This window comes from Loxodonta africana, chromosome 16, assembly GCF_030014295.1.
Source record: "Loxodonta africana isolate mLoxAfr1 chromosome 16, mLoxAfr1.hap2, whole genome shotgun sequence".
In the NCBI taxonomy this organism is placed as follows: domain Eukaryota; kingdom Metazoa; phylum Chordata; class Mammalia; order Proboscidea; family Elephantidae; genus Loxodonta; species Loxodonta africana.
In genome coordinates, this window is record NC_087357.1 from 30,836,580 (window position 1) to 30,849,612 (window position 13,033).

General features: G+C 44.9%; 1 protein-coding gene across 2 annotated transcripts in view; it reads right to left on the reverse strand.

The window, feature by feature from the left end:
• PDCD11 (programmed cell death 11) overlaps positions 1-13,033 on the reverse strand; it is a 42,296-nt gene that overhangs the window by 17,484 nt on the left and 11,779 nt on the right. For both annotated transcript variants that reach the window (XM_064269357.1, XM_003409138.4), the window contains exons 8-18: positions 8,280-8,387; positions 7,123-7,329; positions 6,346-6,470; positions 6,097-6,157; positions 5,304-5,450; positions 3,916-4,167; positions 3,226-3,366; positions 2,542-2,733; positions 1,380-1,550; positions 1,018-1,237; positions 31-180 (exon numbers count right to left, since the gene is read on the reverse strand). In XM_064269357.1, coding sequence (XP_064125427.1) covers positions 31-180; positions 1,018-1,237; positions 1,380-1,550; positions 2,542-2,733; positions 3,226-3,366; positions 3,916-4,167; positions 5,304-5,450; positions 6,097-6,157; positions 6,346-6,470; positions 7,123-7,329; positions 8,280-8,387 — 1,774 coding nt within the window. The remainder of the gene's footprint in view (positions 1-30; positions 181-1,017; positions 1,238-1,379; positions 1,551-2,541; positions 2,734-3,225; positions 3,367-3,915; positions 4,168-5,303; positions 5,451-6,096; positions 6,158-6,345; positions 6,471-7,122; positions 7,330-8,279; positions 8,388-13,033) is intronic.

Here is a 13,033-nt window from a genome sequence, read left to right on the forward strand (position 1 = left end):
GATGGGCAGACAGAAGACGCCGGCACTCACCTGCCCGATGATATCTGCTGGCTCTCAGGACCAGGCCTGGCACTGGGCCCCCACCGAATACCACAGAGCCATCTTCCAACACTTCCTGCACCTCTAGGTCAAGGATCATTCCTGGGGTCATCTCGGCCAGTGTCTGGATCAACACAGAGTCTGTGAGACAGACCCAAAGGAGACAGGGATTAGGAAGAGAAACAACACTCCTACCATTCTTTCCCTTTTAAATATATCATCGCCATGAAGGGCAGTGGAACACTGGAACACTGTCAAGGTAAAATCACTTGTTGCGAAAATATCCAGTATCCATGGAAACTCCCGTCAGAGGCAGAGACTTGTGCCCTTTGCTGATCCTACCTGGCTACAATTTCTGAAAACAGTCAACATATCAGAAGCACAAGCACAAGCTCTCCTTTGGTTTCTGAATTTTCATTCTGTTTTAGAATCTCCCCTCTCAAGCCTTACTCCCAAATCCTCATCAGGGCTCCAACAATCCTACACAGTGGAACGAAGTCTGAGACTGTCAGAATAATAATCCCTCCCGAAGTTTTCTTGCAGGTTGCTATTCCGTTTTATCATCCAATATATATCCGTTGACTAAGGAATGTCAGATGAAGTGAATGAATTCACAGCAGATGCAAACCTGAGGCCACAGAAGTAAGGGAAACATGGATCCTGGGCTGGGAAAGGAACCAGGAGGAGCTTCTGGGATGCTGGTTGATCTTTAGCTTAATCTGGGTAGTTTTTACTTAAACCGGGGGCAGGGGGAGTCATTTTATCAACATTTACTGAGCTGGACACTTAATGATTTGTGCATTTTATGTATGCCATACTTCCACGAAAAAAAGTTCACCAAAAAAAAACCCCCCCTCCCCCAGAGACCTGGACAAGTCATCCAAATAACAAACAGGCTCAATTTATACACACACTCTCCACCTGACCCTCCTCCACTGCCCTCCTGCCCCCACCACGCAGGGCCCTGAGGCACCCCACCTCGGTTGCTCATGAGGCTGCGCACACCCTGCAGCTCCTCCAGGCACTGGCTCAGGAGGAGAAGGCTGGTGGTAGCCACGTCCCCCAGGGTGCAGTCTGACAGCCGTAACGACAGCAGCATTCGCTGCTTCTCCTCGTCCACGTTCGTCACCTTTGCAACTACCGTCTGCCCCTCGACAAAGTGGTCACTTGTGGAGGTCACAAATTTGTCACTCATGGCCTGAAGGGAAGAGTGGACAGAAAATGGGAAAAGGAAAGGAAATACCCTACCCCTTCCCATGAAGCCCAGGTTCCACGACCCTGTTCTCTTCCTCAGAGGGCCTCTGAGGAGACAGAGCCCGTGTGCACGCTGCTCAACTTACAGCTTTGGGGGCCAGTCCACTAAGACCTGAGGGGAACTGGACGAACACTCCATAGTCCTTGATGCTCTTCACAAACCCCATGAGCAACATTCCAGGATGGATTTCTGAGAAGCTCTTGGGATCCTGACCACCTTCTACTGCAGAGACCAACGCTGGCTTCCTGCAAAGGAGCTAGTGGCACTTCATCAAGGAATGCTCCAGGGATGGCAGATGCCCGCTGGTACCATCTTCTCTACTCTCCCCTTCTGCTACTACAGTGACTCTCTAAGTGTGGTGCCCAGACCAGCAGCACCAACATCACCCGGAACTTGTTCCAAACCAATTCCTCAAGCACCACCCAAGGCCTGCTGGATTAGAAACTCTGAGAGTTGGTCCAGCAATCTGTGGTTAAACTGGCCCTCCAGGTGGTTCTGATGAGCACTAGTTTCAGAATCACTGCTTTAAACCTTTCATTATTAATTCGTCTGCAGATTACTGGAGGGGACCAAAATGGGAACGGCTCAATCCTGTGGTCTGACAGGTGCATCAGCTATGACATAACCCTCCACTGTCCCCACCACACTGATCAACCCCATTTCACCTCCTCTGCCAGTCTTACTCTTTAAGGAGATGACTCTACATTTTGTGAGGAAAGAGGCAACGTCCTCTTTCAACATGCTCACACAAAGACCAAAGGGGGATATTTCTGAGCCCCATGATCTTAAGGGGATGAAAGGAAAGGGAGAGAAAGAGGGCAGCAGCTACCTCAGTAATTGTTCAAAGTCTAGGGGCAAGCACTAGAGGCCCAGAAAGCTAGAGGTGCTCCCAGGAGTACCCCGTGGGGCCTTGTATGCCATGCCACCTCACCCCAAGACCCAGGGCAGAAGCTCCTACTGGGCTCCCACTCTAATGTGGCTTTTCTGGCTCCTTCGGCCCTGACCACCAGCATCTGCTGGCACTTCCTCAATCCTGCTCTTATTTCCTACCAAAGGAATAGACTGGAAAGCACAGACTTGGTCACTGTTTTGACTTTGTGGAGGTATTTCTGTGGTCGAATGACTGATTTTTTTTTCCCCCAATTGGGTTTCCAAACAAGAGCAGAGCCTGACCCAGAATTTCCCACTTGAGGGCCCATGACTCCCCCGCCACCTTCTGCTGCCCTACAGATGCCGGTGAAGGATACAACACGGCCCTCGCTCTGCAGACACAGGACCCTGTGGAGGGTGTCACCCGCCTGGAGCCAGTGGTACAGCAGTGGGCCATTGGGGACGTGGTCTGACAGGTGAGGTATGGGGAGGAAACCAGGGATGCTGTGGGGCAGGACAGCCACCTCCAGCCCGTCTTCAGTCTTCTCTACAACCTTCACATCCACCAACTGCCCAGGAAAGAGAAAGATAAAAAAATTATCATTTGTGTTCAGCAGGAAGCAACCTAGTCTGGATCTGAAAGAGTTCAGAGACATCAAACTCAGAGAATCACTGAGAGGCCAAGATCAAAGAAACAGCTTCCTACAGTCCTCACCCACAAGCCAGCAAGCGTACACGTGCACGTATACACCAGGCCCATTTGTGGGCTCATATGTATCACTCTTCTCCCCCGTCCCTCCAGACCTGCAAGCTGGCCCCAGGGACCAGAGGGGAAAGAGGGTAGCAGTCCACTGCTGGAAAGGAACAGGGCCTTCCTTTCCTGATAGCTTCCATCTGGTCCGGCACGCAGAAAAGGATATGTACGAGGTCCTCTCTCAAGAACCCCTCCAGCCTCAGGATCTTATCTAGCTACCTCTGTCTTTCCCTCCATGGGTTCCCGCATCCATGTGTCAGTGGTACCCTGTATGAAGGAGCTTGTCTGGAGATATCCAGGTAAGTACCTGCCCAACATGAACAGCTCTTCTTTTCTTCTGACTTCCTCCCTCACGTTCTTTCTTTGCTTCTGGATCACTCAACAGCTTGAAGGATAAGAGCATCCTCTCTTTGGCTGGCTCACAATTCAGCACCACAACCTTCATTACCTGGGGAGAAACCCACACATGCTTGGCTAACTCTACCCAGCAGGCCTTTTGGCCCTGGACTGTGGTGCCTTCCACCAGTGCCGCAGCAGCCCTGGCAGATCTACCAAGGCCTTGGATGAGAACAAAAAGGAGTGAAAAGAAGAAAGGCACTGAAAGCTACACAGAATCCCTGTAAATCAACCTTTTGGACAAAAGGAAAACATGAATAATTTTTTTGGTACAACTCCAAGTTTTAAAAAATTATTTTTCCTAGACAAGCCCAGACTCACTAGTTTTACAACACTGCCCCCTTGTGACAATAGTAGCCTCAGAACAAAATCTGATGTGAGGGACCCCCAGTTTATTACAGGTAAAGACAGATTTCTTCCAGGTCATGGGCCTGAGTCCATTAATTTCCCAGCTTCCATGAACTCCCTTAAGCATCTCTCTCTGATCTGTTCCCCATCTCCTCCACTTAGATGGCTTAGGCCCACTGCCCATGTGCTCTCTTCTTCAAATCTGTGTTCATGGGGTCACCAAGGATAAGGGCCTTTCCAGGGGAAGGGTTACCTGCCCAGGGTAAAAGACTGTCTCCGGGGCAGGGATATACTCGGCACTCAGCTCATGCTTGGGCACCAGTCCCTGCACATCGTTGTAGAACTTCACAATGCAGCCACAGTCCTTGACCCTCAGGATGAAGCCATGTGTCTGCAGACCAGGCTTGGCATCTGCATAGCAGGTAATGGCAGGCAGTCTGGACTCAACCAGGGTTTTCTTCAGGGTCATCATCAATTTCTTGGCTTCAGGATCACAAACCAAAACCTAGGGGAAGGATACTGGCCATTACAAGGTACCCATTATCATGAGATCTACTGAGCCGGTCTCTGCAACCTGCTGAACCCAAAGGCCGTGGATCATTCCCTTAGAACCTGCTGTCACTCTCCCCTCAGAATACACTCAGTTGCAGATCCTCCACACTTGCTGCTGGATGAAAATCTAGAGAGTATTAATCTCTATTTCAAATGTTCTTCCTCCAGTAAGTCACTGGGAAGTCCCCCTCTTATCCCTGCAGCAACACTTATCTATGTACCTTCAGAGTCTTATGTTGGCAGTTTCTTCTACACAGCCTCAGCTTCCTCCTAGATGACCTTCCACCAAGTCTAAACGAACGAATGACTGAAGCAACTGACCACCTCAATATTGTTATTTGTTAGCTGTAAACTAAGACATCCAACTATCCCTCAGAAGGTCATCTCCTCTATTTACCACACTGAATCTTCACAACCCTGTGAAGCTTCTCTTGGGCCCAATACTTCGTTATAAATCACCCCTACTTCAGTGGCTTTATTTGGGCTATCTCTGGGTCTGGAACACACCCCCTGCTCCTCCCCAAACTTCCAAATCCTGCCCAACCTTTGTAGTTGAGGCCCCACCTCTGCCAGCAATCTAGAAGGCATTCTTGTCACACAGAGTTGAATTGAAATTGGCTCTGCCATTTATTAGCTGCAAAATGAGGCTAACAGTACCCACTTTAGGGGGTTGTTTAAAAGATTAAATGAGATGATGCATGTCATGTGAGAGCAAATGGCACAGAATGTATGTCACGTGGCACCTGCTAGTGATATCATCATTCATGATTCTTGCCACCAAGCTCACCCTCACCTCCCCTTTCTGAGGTATGACCACAGCGTATATAGCCTGCATCAAACCATGTGGCAAAGTCACATACTGGCTTCCTCTCCCTTCAAGTATGGGTATTTTGACTCCCAACTATATTACATAATTCTCAAAAGCAGGGACGTAACTTTCTCTTCCCAATGCCAGGCACAGTACTGGACACACTGCAGACATTAAGCGCTCATTTTGAAGCAAAAGGCAAAAAACCCAGGTGAGAATCATTGCTCTCTTCCCATCTGGCTAAAACCCCAAGACCAGACCTTGACTGATAGGAGGCTCACCCGGCACTTGACCTCATCCCCAACGCTGTACTTCTTTTCTGGATTCTTCATCAGGATGTCGGCCAGATGCATGGGAGGTACCAGGCCCCTGATTTGCTCGCCCACCTTCACCAGCATCCCATAAGGCTTTATGGTCAGCACTGTGCCCTAGGGAGTCCAAAGAAAAGATGCCACGATGCCCCAAGAATGGTCTTTCCTCCATCTCTTACACCATTGCATGTTACCCCTCTTTCAAAACCCACCCTCCTGGGTTAACTGTGCCTGTTATTCCAGGTCTCATATGGGCGAAGCACACACCCCACACTGATCTGGATGTAGTGAGGTTTTATGGGAACCTTCCCATCTTTTTGTGTGAGCACGTATTTTCTGTCTGCCTTACAAGAACACTCCCTGAAGGAAGGGACTATGTCTCCTAAGGAAGGAACGCTATAGACCTAGGAGATATGCTCAGTTAGGGCTACACAGTTGGACAGGGGAGGCAACTGAAATTAGTTTCTTACTTATGCTTCACATAATTTAATTAACACAGAACTGACTTTTAGCCCAGTCTAATGACCCCCATCAAATCCCAGGATTTATGACCTACTGTCCCTGTGTAGTTGGGCAGTGCTAATAAAACCTTAAAATTAATTTTAAGTTAGTCAGTGGAAAAGAAAGGAATTCCAGTTATCACGCAAAAAGGCAAGGAATATGACTTTAAAATGTGTTACCATGAGGGCTGATGAACTGACAGCCCATGAACTGAGGAATGTCTGAAGGTGTGAAGAACCTCAATATATGTGTGCAGTCTTACCTTTACCACTGCTCCTGGTTTGGTGTCATGATAGCTAAGGTACTGAGCTTCAATGATGGATCTAGACCAAAATGAAAATACAAGATTAAATAAATTATGGCAGAGGCTGCCTAAAATTCAGGGCTACCAAAACCAGGCTACCAAGAAAAGAGACCCTTACGGAGCAAGATCAGGAGGGACAGTGAATGTGTCTACATGTAGGAACACACCACACCACCCCCTCCCCCAGCACGTTACCGACAGGCTTACGTCCGCAGAGAAAGCAAGGCCAGTTCATCCATTGGGCTGTAGTCAATGATTCTACACTTGTGAGTGTTCCCAGGCTTAAAGATCTCAGGTTTGAAGACGTTCTTAGAATTGGAGAGATGGCTAAACTACAAAGGACCAAGTGATTAAGGGCAAGCCAAAGACAACAGATCCAAGTTATAATAAAGCACACTGAGGTGACTCAGTGTTTATCACCTACCATAAAAATGCCTGCTAGAATAACTCTTGTTTAAATATATGTGTATATATATATATACATCACTCTTTACCATCACCAAATCTCTGTAAGGTTAGAGAATAGTCTAGACCAGGGGTCAGTAAACTGCAGCCCGTGGTCTGGCACCTATTTTTGTAAATAAAGTTTTAATGGACCACAGGCAAGCCTATTAATTTATGCATTGTCTATGACTGGCTTCATGCTACAACAAAAGAGCTGAGTAAGTTACAAGGCCGTATGGCCCACAAGCTTAAAACATATACTATCTGGTCCTTCAAAAAAAGCTTTCCGAAGCCCTGATCTAGACCCTAACTCACTCCTGTACCTACCATCGACCAGGTACCAAACATGCAAGTTGATTCAAAGGCATTCTAATACAACAAATAAAAAGTGTTCTAATCCCTATGAACAGTCTGTCACAATTGGGGACATCCAAAAGTGGGAAACTAATTATCAAATATCAAAGGAAGCAGATAAGGACCCAGGTGCCCCAAAAATCCTTCTAGTAAGAAGATCCTGATCAAACAAAGTAGCTTCCTCACCCGAGCATAAGCCAGAGCCCCATCCTTCAGCTTGAAGGTGGCCCCAGCCTTGTTAAAAAAGCCATGGACGGGAAGGTCATCCAGCACAGCTCCAAGGTGCTGGCAGGAGAGCCGGGTGAGTGGGCGCCCAGGCTGTAGGAAGACAGGGCGCAGGCTCAACCGCACAGCTCTGGTCCGAGGATGGATGAAGAGGATGCAAGCCCTTACCTAGACAAGGGAAAGGACATAACGAGCAAAAGGAAACACACAGGAGATAAGACACCCTGGAGCTGATGCTCCATATGCTGACCAGGTTATACAAAAAAAAAAAAAAGGTTATATACATATGCATAAAATCAGCTTGTGTAATCAAAACAAAATGTCCCAGAGGGACCATGTCTCACTGTGTCAACACTTTAATAATGAGCACAGTGCTCATCAGAGGTCATCTGAAACACTCTAAGAAAGCCTGGTCTGATCACAAGGTTAAAGCATCAAAACGTCTCAACTATGTACACAAATGTGACTACTGGGAGGAAAAAACATGGCTAGCAAGAGGTTCACCAAAATGTTAACAGTGCTATCACTAGGTGGTAGGAAAACAGAAAGCATTTTAGGGTTAAAATGTTTTTTCTGAATGACATATGTTGGCATTTTCTTCCGAAATACCCATGTTCACTGTAGAAAATTTAAATACGTAGGTAAAACTAGGAAATCACGTACAGTTAATCACTATTAATAGTTGGTTGCATAATTTTCCAGTATTTTAACCATGTATACTCTTCACCTTTTTTTTTTTTCAAAATTGGGTCCACAGTGCTTTTTAAAGCCATTTGTCTATTTAAATATACACCCTATTCTATGTTAAATACTCTTTCAAAATATTTTAAATTATAAAAGATTCACCACCCAAAAAAAAAAACCTCAAACTATAATGAATATGAAGTAAAAACTAGAAATTACCTTCTTTTTCACCTGCTTCTTCTTTAATCTCAGTCCCCAAAGGTAACTACTGGTAGTTTCTTGGGCTCCTTCCGAGACATTTTTCATTCCCCCACCTCCTCTCTGCCCGCCCACACACATTCAGTCCTAGGACGTGCCCTGTAGCTAGCTATGATACCGGGCAGCTGATTGAAACCCAGTTGGAATCAAGACAAGATAGGCACAACGCTTCTTACTGCTTGGTTTGAGAAATACGTTCCAGTTTTCTTGGGCTCCAGATGCATAAAGTCAACCAGGCCCGTGAAGTATGAGAGGAAGTTTACTGTAAGGCCAAATGGAGTCACCTAGAAATAAACAGGAGGTTATGAAAAACATCTCCCTGAAGGAACCAGGAAATGTGAGAGACACTGTTCACACCACACTTGCCAAGGCCAAACACTCAATGCCACGTTATCCTGATAACTGTGTCTCTTCTCTTTCAGCTAACCTTATCAATCTTTCTTTCGGCAAAATTAAGGGGCAGGATAATGTCACCATTACACTGACTGGCTCTCTGGTTCAATAAGTTTACCTCCCTTCCAGTGTAAGAGGGGTCATCAATCCTGCTACTGTCTGGGATTCTCAATGCGGGGGGGGGGTGGTATTTTATACAAGTATCCTTGGGGAACTGCCAGTCTGATGCTAACTTGTATAAATTGCTGCTAACTTGGTTACCTGCCCAGGCTGAGAAGGTAAAACCCAAATGCTTGCAAAAAGGAGATAATGGCCATGAGCAAGCTGATTCACCCTACAAAGCCCCAAATGGCTGAGGAATTGGAAGTGACAAGGACCTCAAAAGGGTGGTGAGGTAGGTGACTGAAATCAGAGAAAATCAAAGTCTGATCACGAAGTAGTCAGATTGCAGCTCCTCTCCCTCACCTACCACCTCTTCCACCTCCACAAAAAAATGAGAGATTTATTCTTGGGAAAACTGTGCCAGACTCAAAGCATACTAAGAATGCAATACTGGTCTAAAAATCAGAATTAGGCAAAATTATAAATACTGTAGAAGGAAAACATCCAGCCTCTTTCTCCCATTTAGCCCCCAGAATTCAGGCAGTCAGACTTACAGCCTCCTGGAAGGAGATCAGTAGAGCTTTTCTGGAGAAATCTAACAGTGCCAAGGAAGACACATCGACCTAGAGGTTGCTCAGAGAAAAACTTTACTAGCTCCTGATCACCTTACAGTGAAGTCAACTAGCCTTGCCCAGCCATAGACATCAGCTTTTCAGTACCTCCCACTTAACAGGACAGTCAACACAAAGACTCAATAGAGAATTGGAATTAAAGATGATAAACTCTTCCAGAAAGTAAAACCTAGAAACATACACATCAACCAAGACAAAGAAAAGAGGAAAAGAAAATTAGAGAATCAGTCTATGAAGTCCAACATCCTACAAACAAGGAGTTCCAGAAAAAGAAAAGAACAAGGAAATTACCCCTCCCCCCCCAAAAAAATCTGACGAGACTAGCACCCAGAATATACAAAGAACCCTTAAAACTGAACATTAAAGACAAATGAACCAATTAAAAAATGGGCAAATGATTCAAACAGACATTTCTCTAAAGAAGAGATACATATGGCCATTAAACACATGAAAAAATACTCAACATCATTATTCATCAAGGAAATGCAAATCACAACCACAATGAGATACCATTTCACACTCACTGTTACTGTTGTTAGGTACCATCATGAGTCAATTCAAACTCATAGTGACCCTATATACAAAAGAACAAAACACTGCCCGGCCTGAGCCATCCTCACAATCATTATGCTTGAGCCCATGGTTGCAGCCACTGCGTTAATCTACCTCTTTGAGAGTCTTCCTCTTTTTCACCGACCCTCTGCTTTACCAAGCATGATATCCTTCTTCAGGGACTGGTCCCTCCTGATAACACATCCGAAGTACGTGAGACGAAGTCTCTTGCTTCTGAGGAGCATTCTGGCTGTACTTCTTCCAAGACAGATTTGTTTGTCCTTCTGGCAGTCCATGGTGTATATTCTTCACCAACACCATATTCAAAGGTGTCAACCCTTCTTTGGTCTTCCTTATTCATTGTCCAGATTTCGCATGCTCAGAGGCAACTGAAAATACCATGGCTTAGGTCAGGCGCACCTTAGTCCTCGAAGTAACAGCTTTGCTTTTTAACAGTATAAAGAGGTCTTTTGCAGCCGATTTGACTAATGCAACGCATCTTTTGATTTCTTGACTGCTGCTTCCATGGGTGTTGACTGTGGATGGAAGTAAAATGAAATCCTTGACAATTTCAATATTTTCTTCATTTATCATGATGTTGCATATTGGTCCAGTTGTCAGGATTTTTGTTTTCTTTAGAGGTGTAATCCATACTGAAGGCTGCAGTCTTTGATCTTAATCAGTAAGTGCTTCAAGTCCTCTCCACTTTCAGCAAGCAAGGCTGTGTCATCTTCATATCACAGGTTGATAATGAGTCTTCCTCCAATCCTGATGCTGCGTTCTTCTCCTAGGTTCAAGCTTTTCGGAATATTTGTTCAGCATACGGATTGAATGAATACGGTGAAAGGATACACCTAACACACACCTTTCTTGATTTTAAACCATATAGTATTCCCTTATTCTGTTCAAACGACTGCCTCTTGATCTATGTACAGGTTCATCATTACCACAATTAAGTGTTCTGGAATTTTCATTCTTCACAATGTTATCCGTGATTTGTTACGATCCAAAGAGTCGAATGCCTTTTCATAGTCAATAAAATACAGGTAAACATCTTTCTGTTATTCTCTGCTTTTAGCCAAGATCCACCTGAAATCAGCAATGATATCCCTCATCCCACTTCCTCTTCTGAATCCGGCTTGAACTTCTGACAATTCCCTGACAATGTAATGCTGTAACTGCTTTTGAATAACCTTCATCAAAATTTTACTTGTGTGTCAAACAGATATATGCACACCCATGTTCACTGCAGCACTGTTTACAATAGCAAAAAGATGGAAGCAACCAAGGTGCCCATCAACAGATGAATAGATAAATAAATTACGGTATATTCACACAATGGAATATCATGCATTGATAAAGAACAATGATGAATCCGTGAAACATTTCATAACATGGGGGAATCTGGAAGGCCTTATGCTGAGTGAAATTAGTCACTTGCAAAAGGACAAATATCGTTAAAAGGCCACTATTACAAGAACTCGAGAAATAGTTTAAACAGAGAAGAGGATATTCTGTGACGGTTATGAGAGGGGTTAGAGAGGGAGCGAGGGAGAGGGTTTTCACTACTTAGATAGTGGATAAGAACTATTTCAGGTGAAAGGAAAGACAACGGACAACACAGGAGAAGTCAGCACAACTGGATTAAACCAAAAGCAAAGAAGTTTCCTGAATAAACTGAATGCTTCAAAGGCCAGAGTAGCAGGGACAGGGGTTTGGAGATCATGGTTTCAGGGGATATCTAAGTCAGTTGGCATAATAAAATCTATTAAGAAAACCTTCTGCATCCCACTTTGGAGAGTGGCGTCTGGCATCTTAAACACTAGCAAGCAGCCATCTAAGATGTATCAATTGGTCTCAACCCACCTGGATCAAAGGAGAATGAAGAACACCAAAGACACAAGGTAATCATGAGCCCAAGAGGCAGAAAGGGCTACATAAAGCAGAGACTACATTAGCCTGAGACCGGAAAAACTACATGGTGCCCAGCTACAACCGATGACTGCCCTGACAGGGAACACAACAGAGAACCCCTAAAGGGAGCAGGAGAGCAGTGGGAGGCAGACCCCAAATTCTTGCACAAAGAGCAGGCTTAATGGTCTGACTGAGACTAGAAGGACCCCGGAGGTCATGGTCCCCAGACTTTGTTAGCCCAAGACAGGAACCATTCCCAAAGTCCACTCTTCAGACAGGGATTGGACTGGACTATGGGATAGAAAATGATACTGGGGAAGAATGAGCTTCCTGGATCAAGTAGACACATGAGACTATGCTGACATCTCCTGTCTGAAGGGGAGATGAGAGGGTAGAGGGGGTCAGAAGCTGGCTGAATGGACACGAAAAGAGAGTAGAGTGAAGGAGTGTGCTGTCTCATTAGGGGGAAAGCAATTAGGAATATATAGCAAGGTGTTTGTAAACTTTTGTATGAGAGTCCAACTTCATTTGTAAACTTTCACTTAAAGCACAATAAAATTTCTTGAGAAAAAAATTTACTTGTGTGTGATATTAATGATACTGTCTGATAATTTACATATTTTGTTGGATCATCTTTCTTCGGAATGGGCACAAATATGGATCTCGTCCACTCAGTTGGCCAGGAAGCTGTCTTCCAAATTTGACATAGGTGAGTAAGCACCTCCAGCACTGTATCGATTTGTTGAAACATCTCAACTGGTACTCCGTCAATTCCTGGAGCCTTGTTTTTCACCATTCCCTTCGGCGCAGCTTGGACTTCTTCCTTCAGTACCATCTGTTCTTCATCATATGCTACCTCCTCAAATGGCTGAACGTCAACCAATTCTTTTTGGTATAGTGACTCTACACATTCCTTCCATCTTCTTTTGATGCTTCCTGGGTCATTCACTATTTTTCCCATAGACTCCTTCAAATACTGCAACTCGAGGCTTGAATTTTTTTCTTCAGTTCTTTCAGCTTGAGAAATGCTGAGCATATTCTTACCTTTTGGTTTTCTAACTCCAAGTCTTTGCACATTTCATTATAATACTTTGTCTTCTCGAGCCACCCTTTGAAATCTCCTGTTCAGCTCTTTTACGTCATCATTTCTTCCATTCACTTTAGCTATCTGATGTTCAAGAGTTAAGTTTCAGAGCATCTTCTGACATCCATTTGGTCTTTTCTCTCTTTCCTGCCTTTTTAATAACCTTTTGCTTTCTTCATGACACAGTTTTATTTTTTCCCCATGAGTCTGCCAGTTTGTTGTATTGTGGTGGCTTCCATCGTGCTGTGATGCT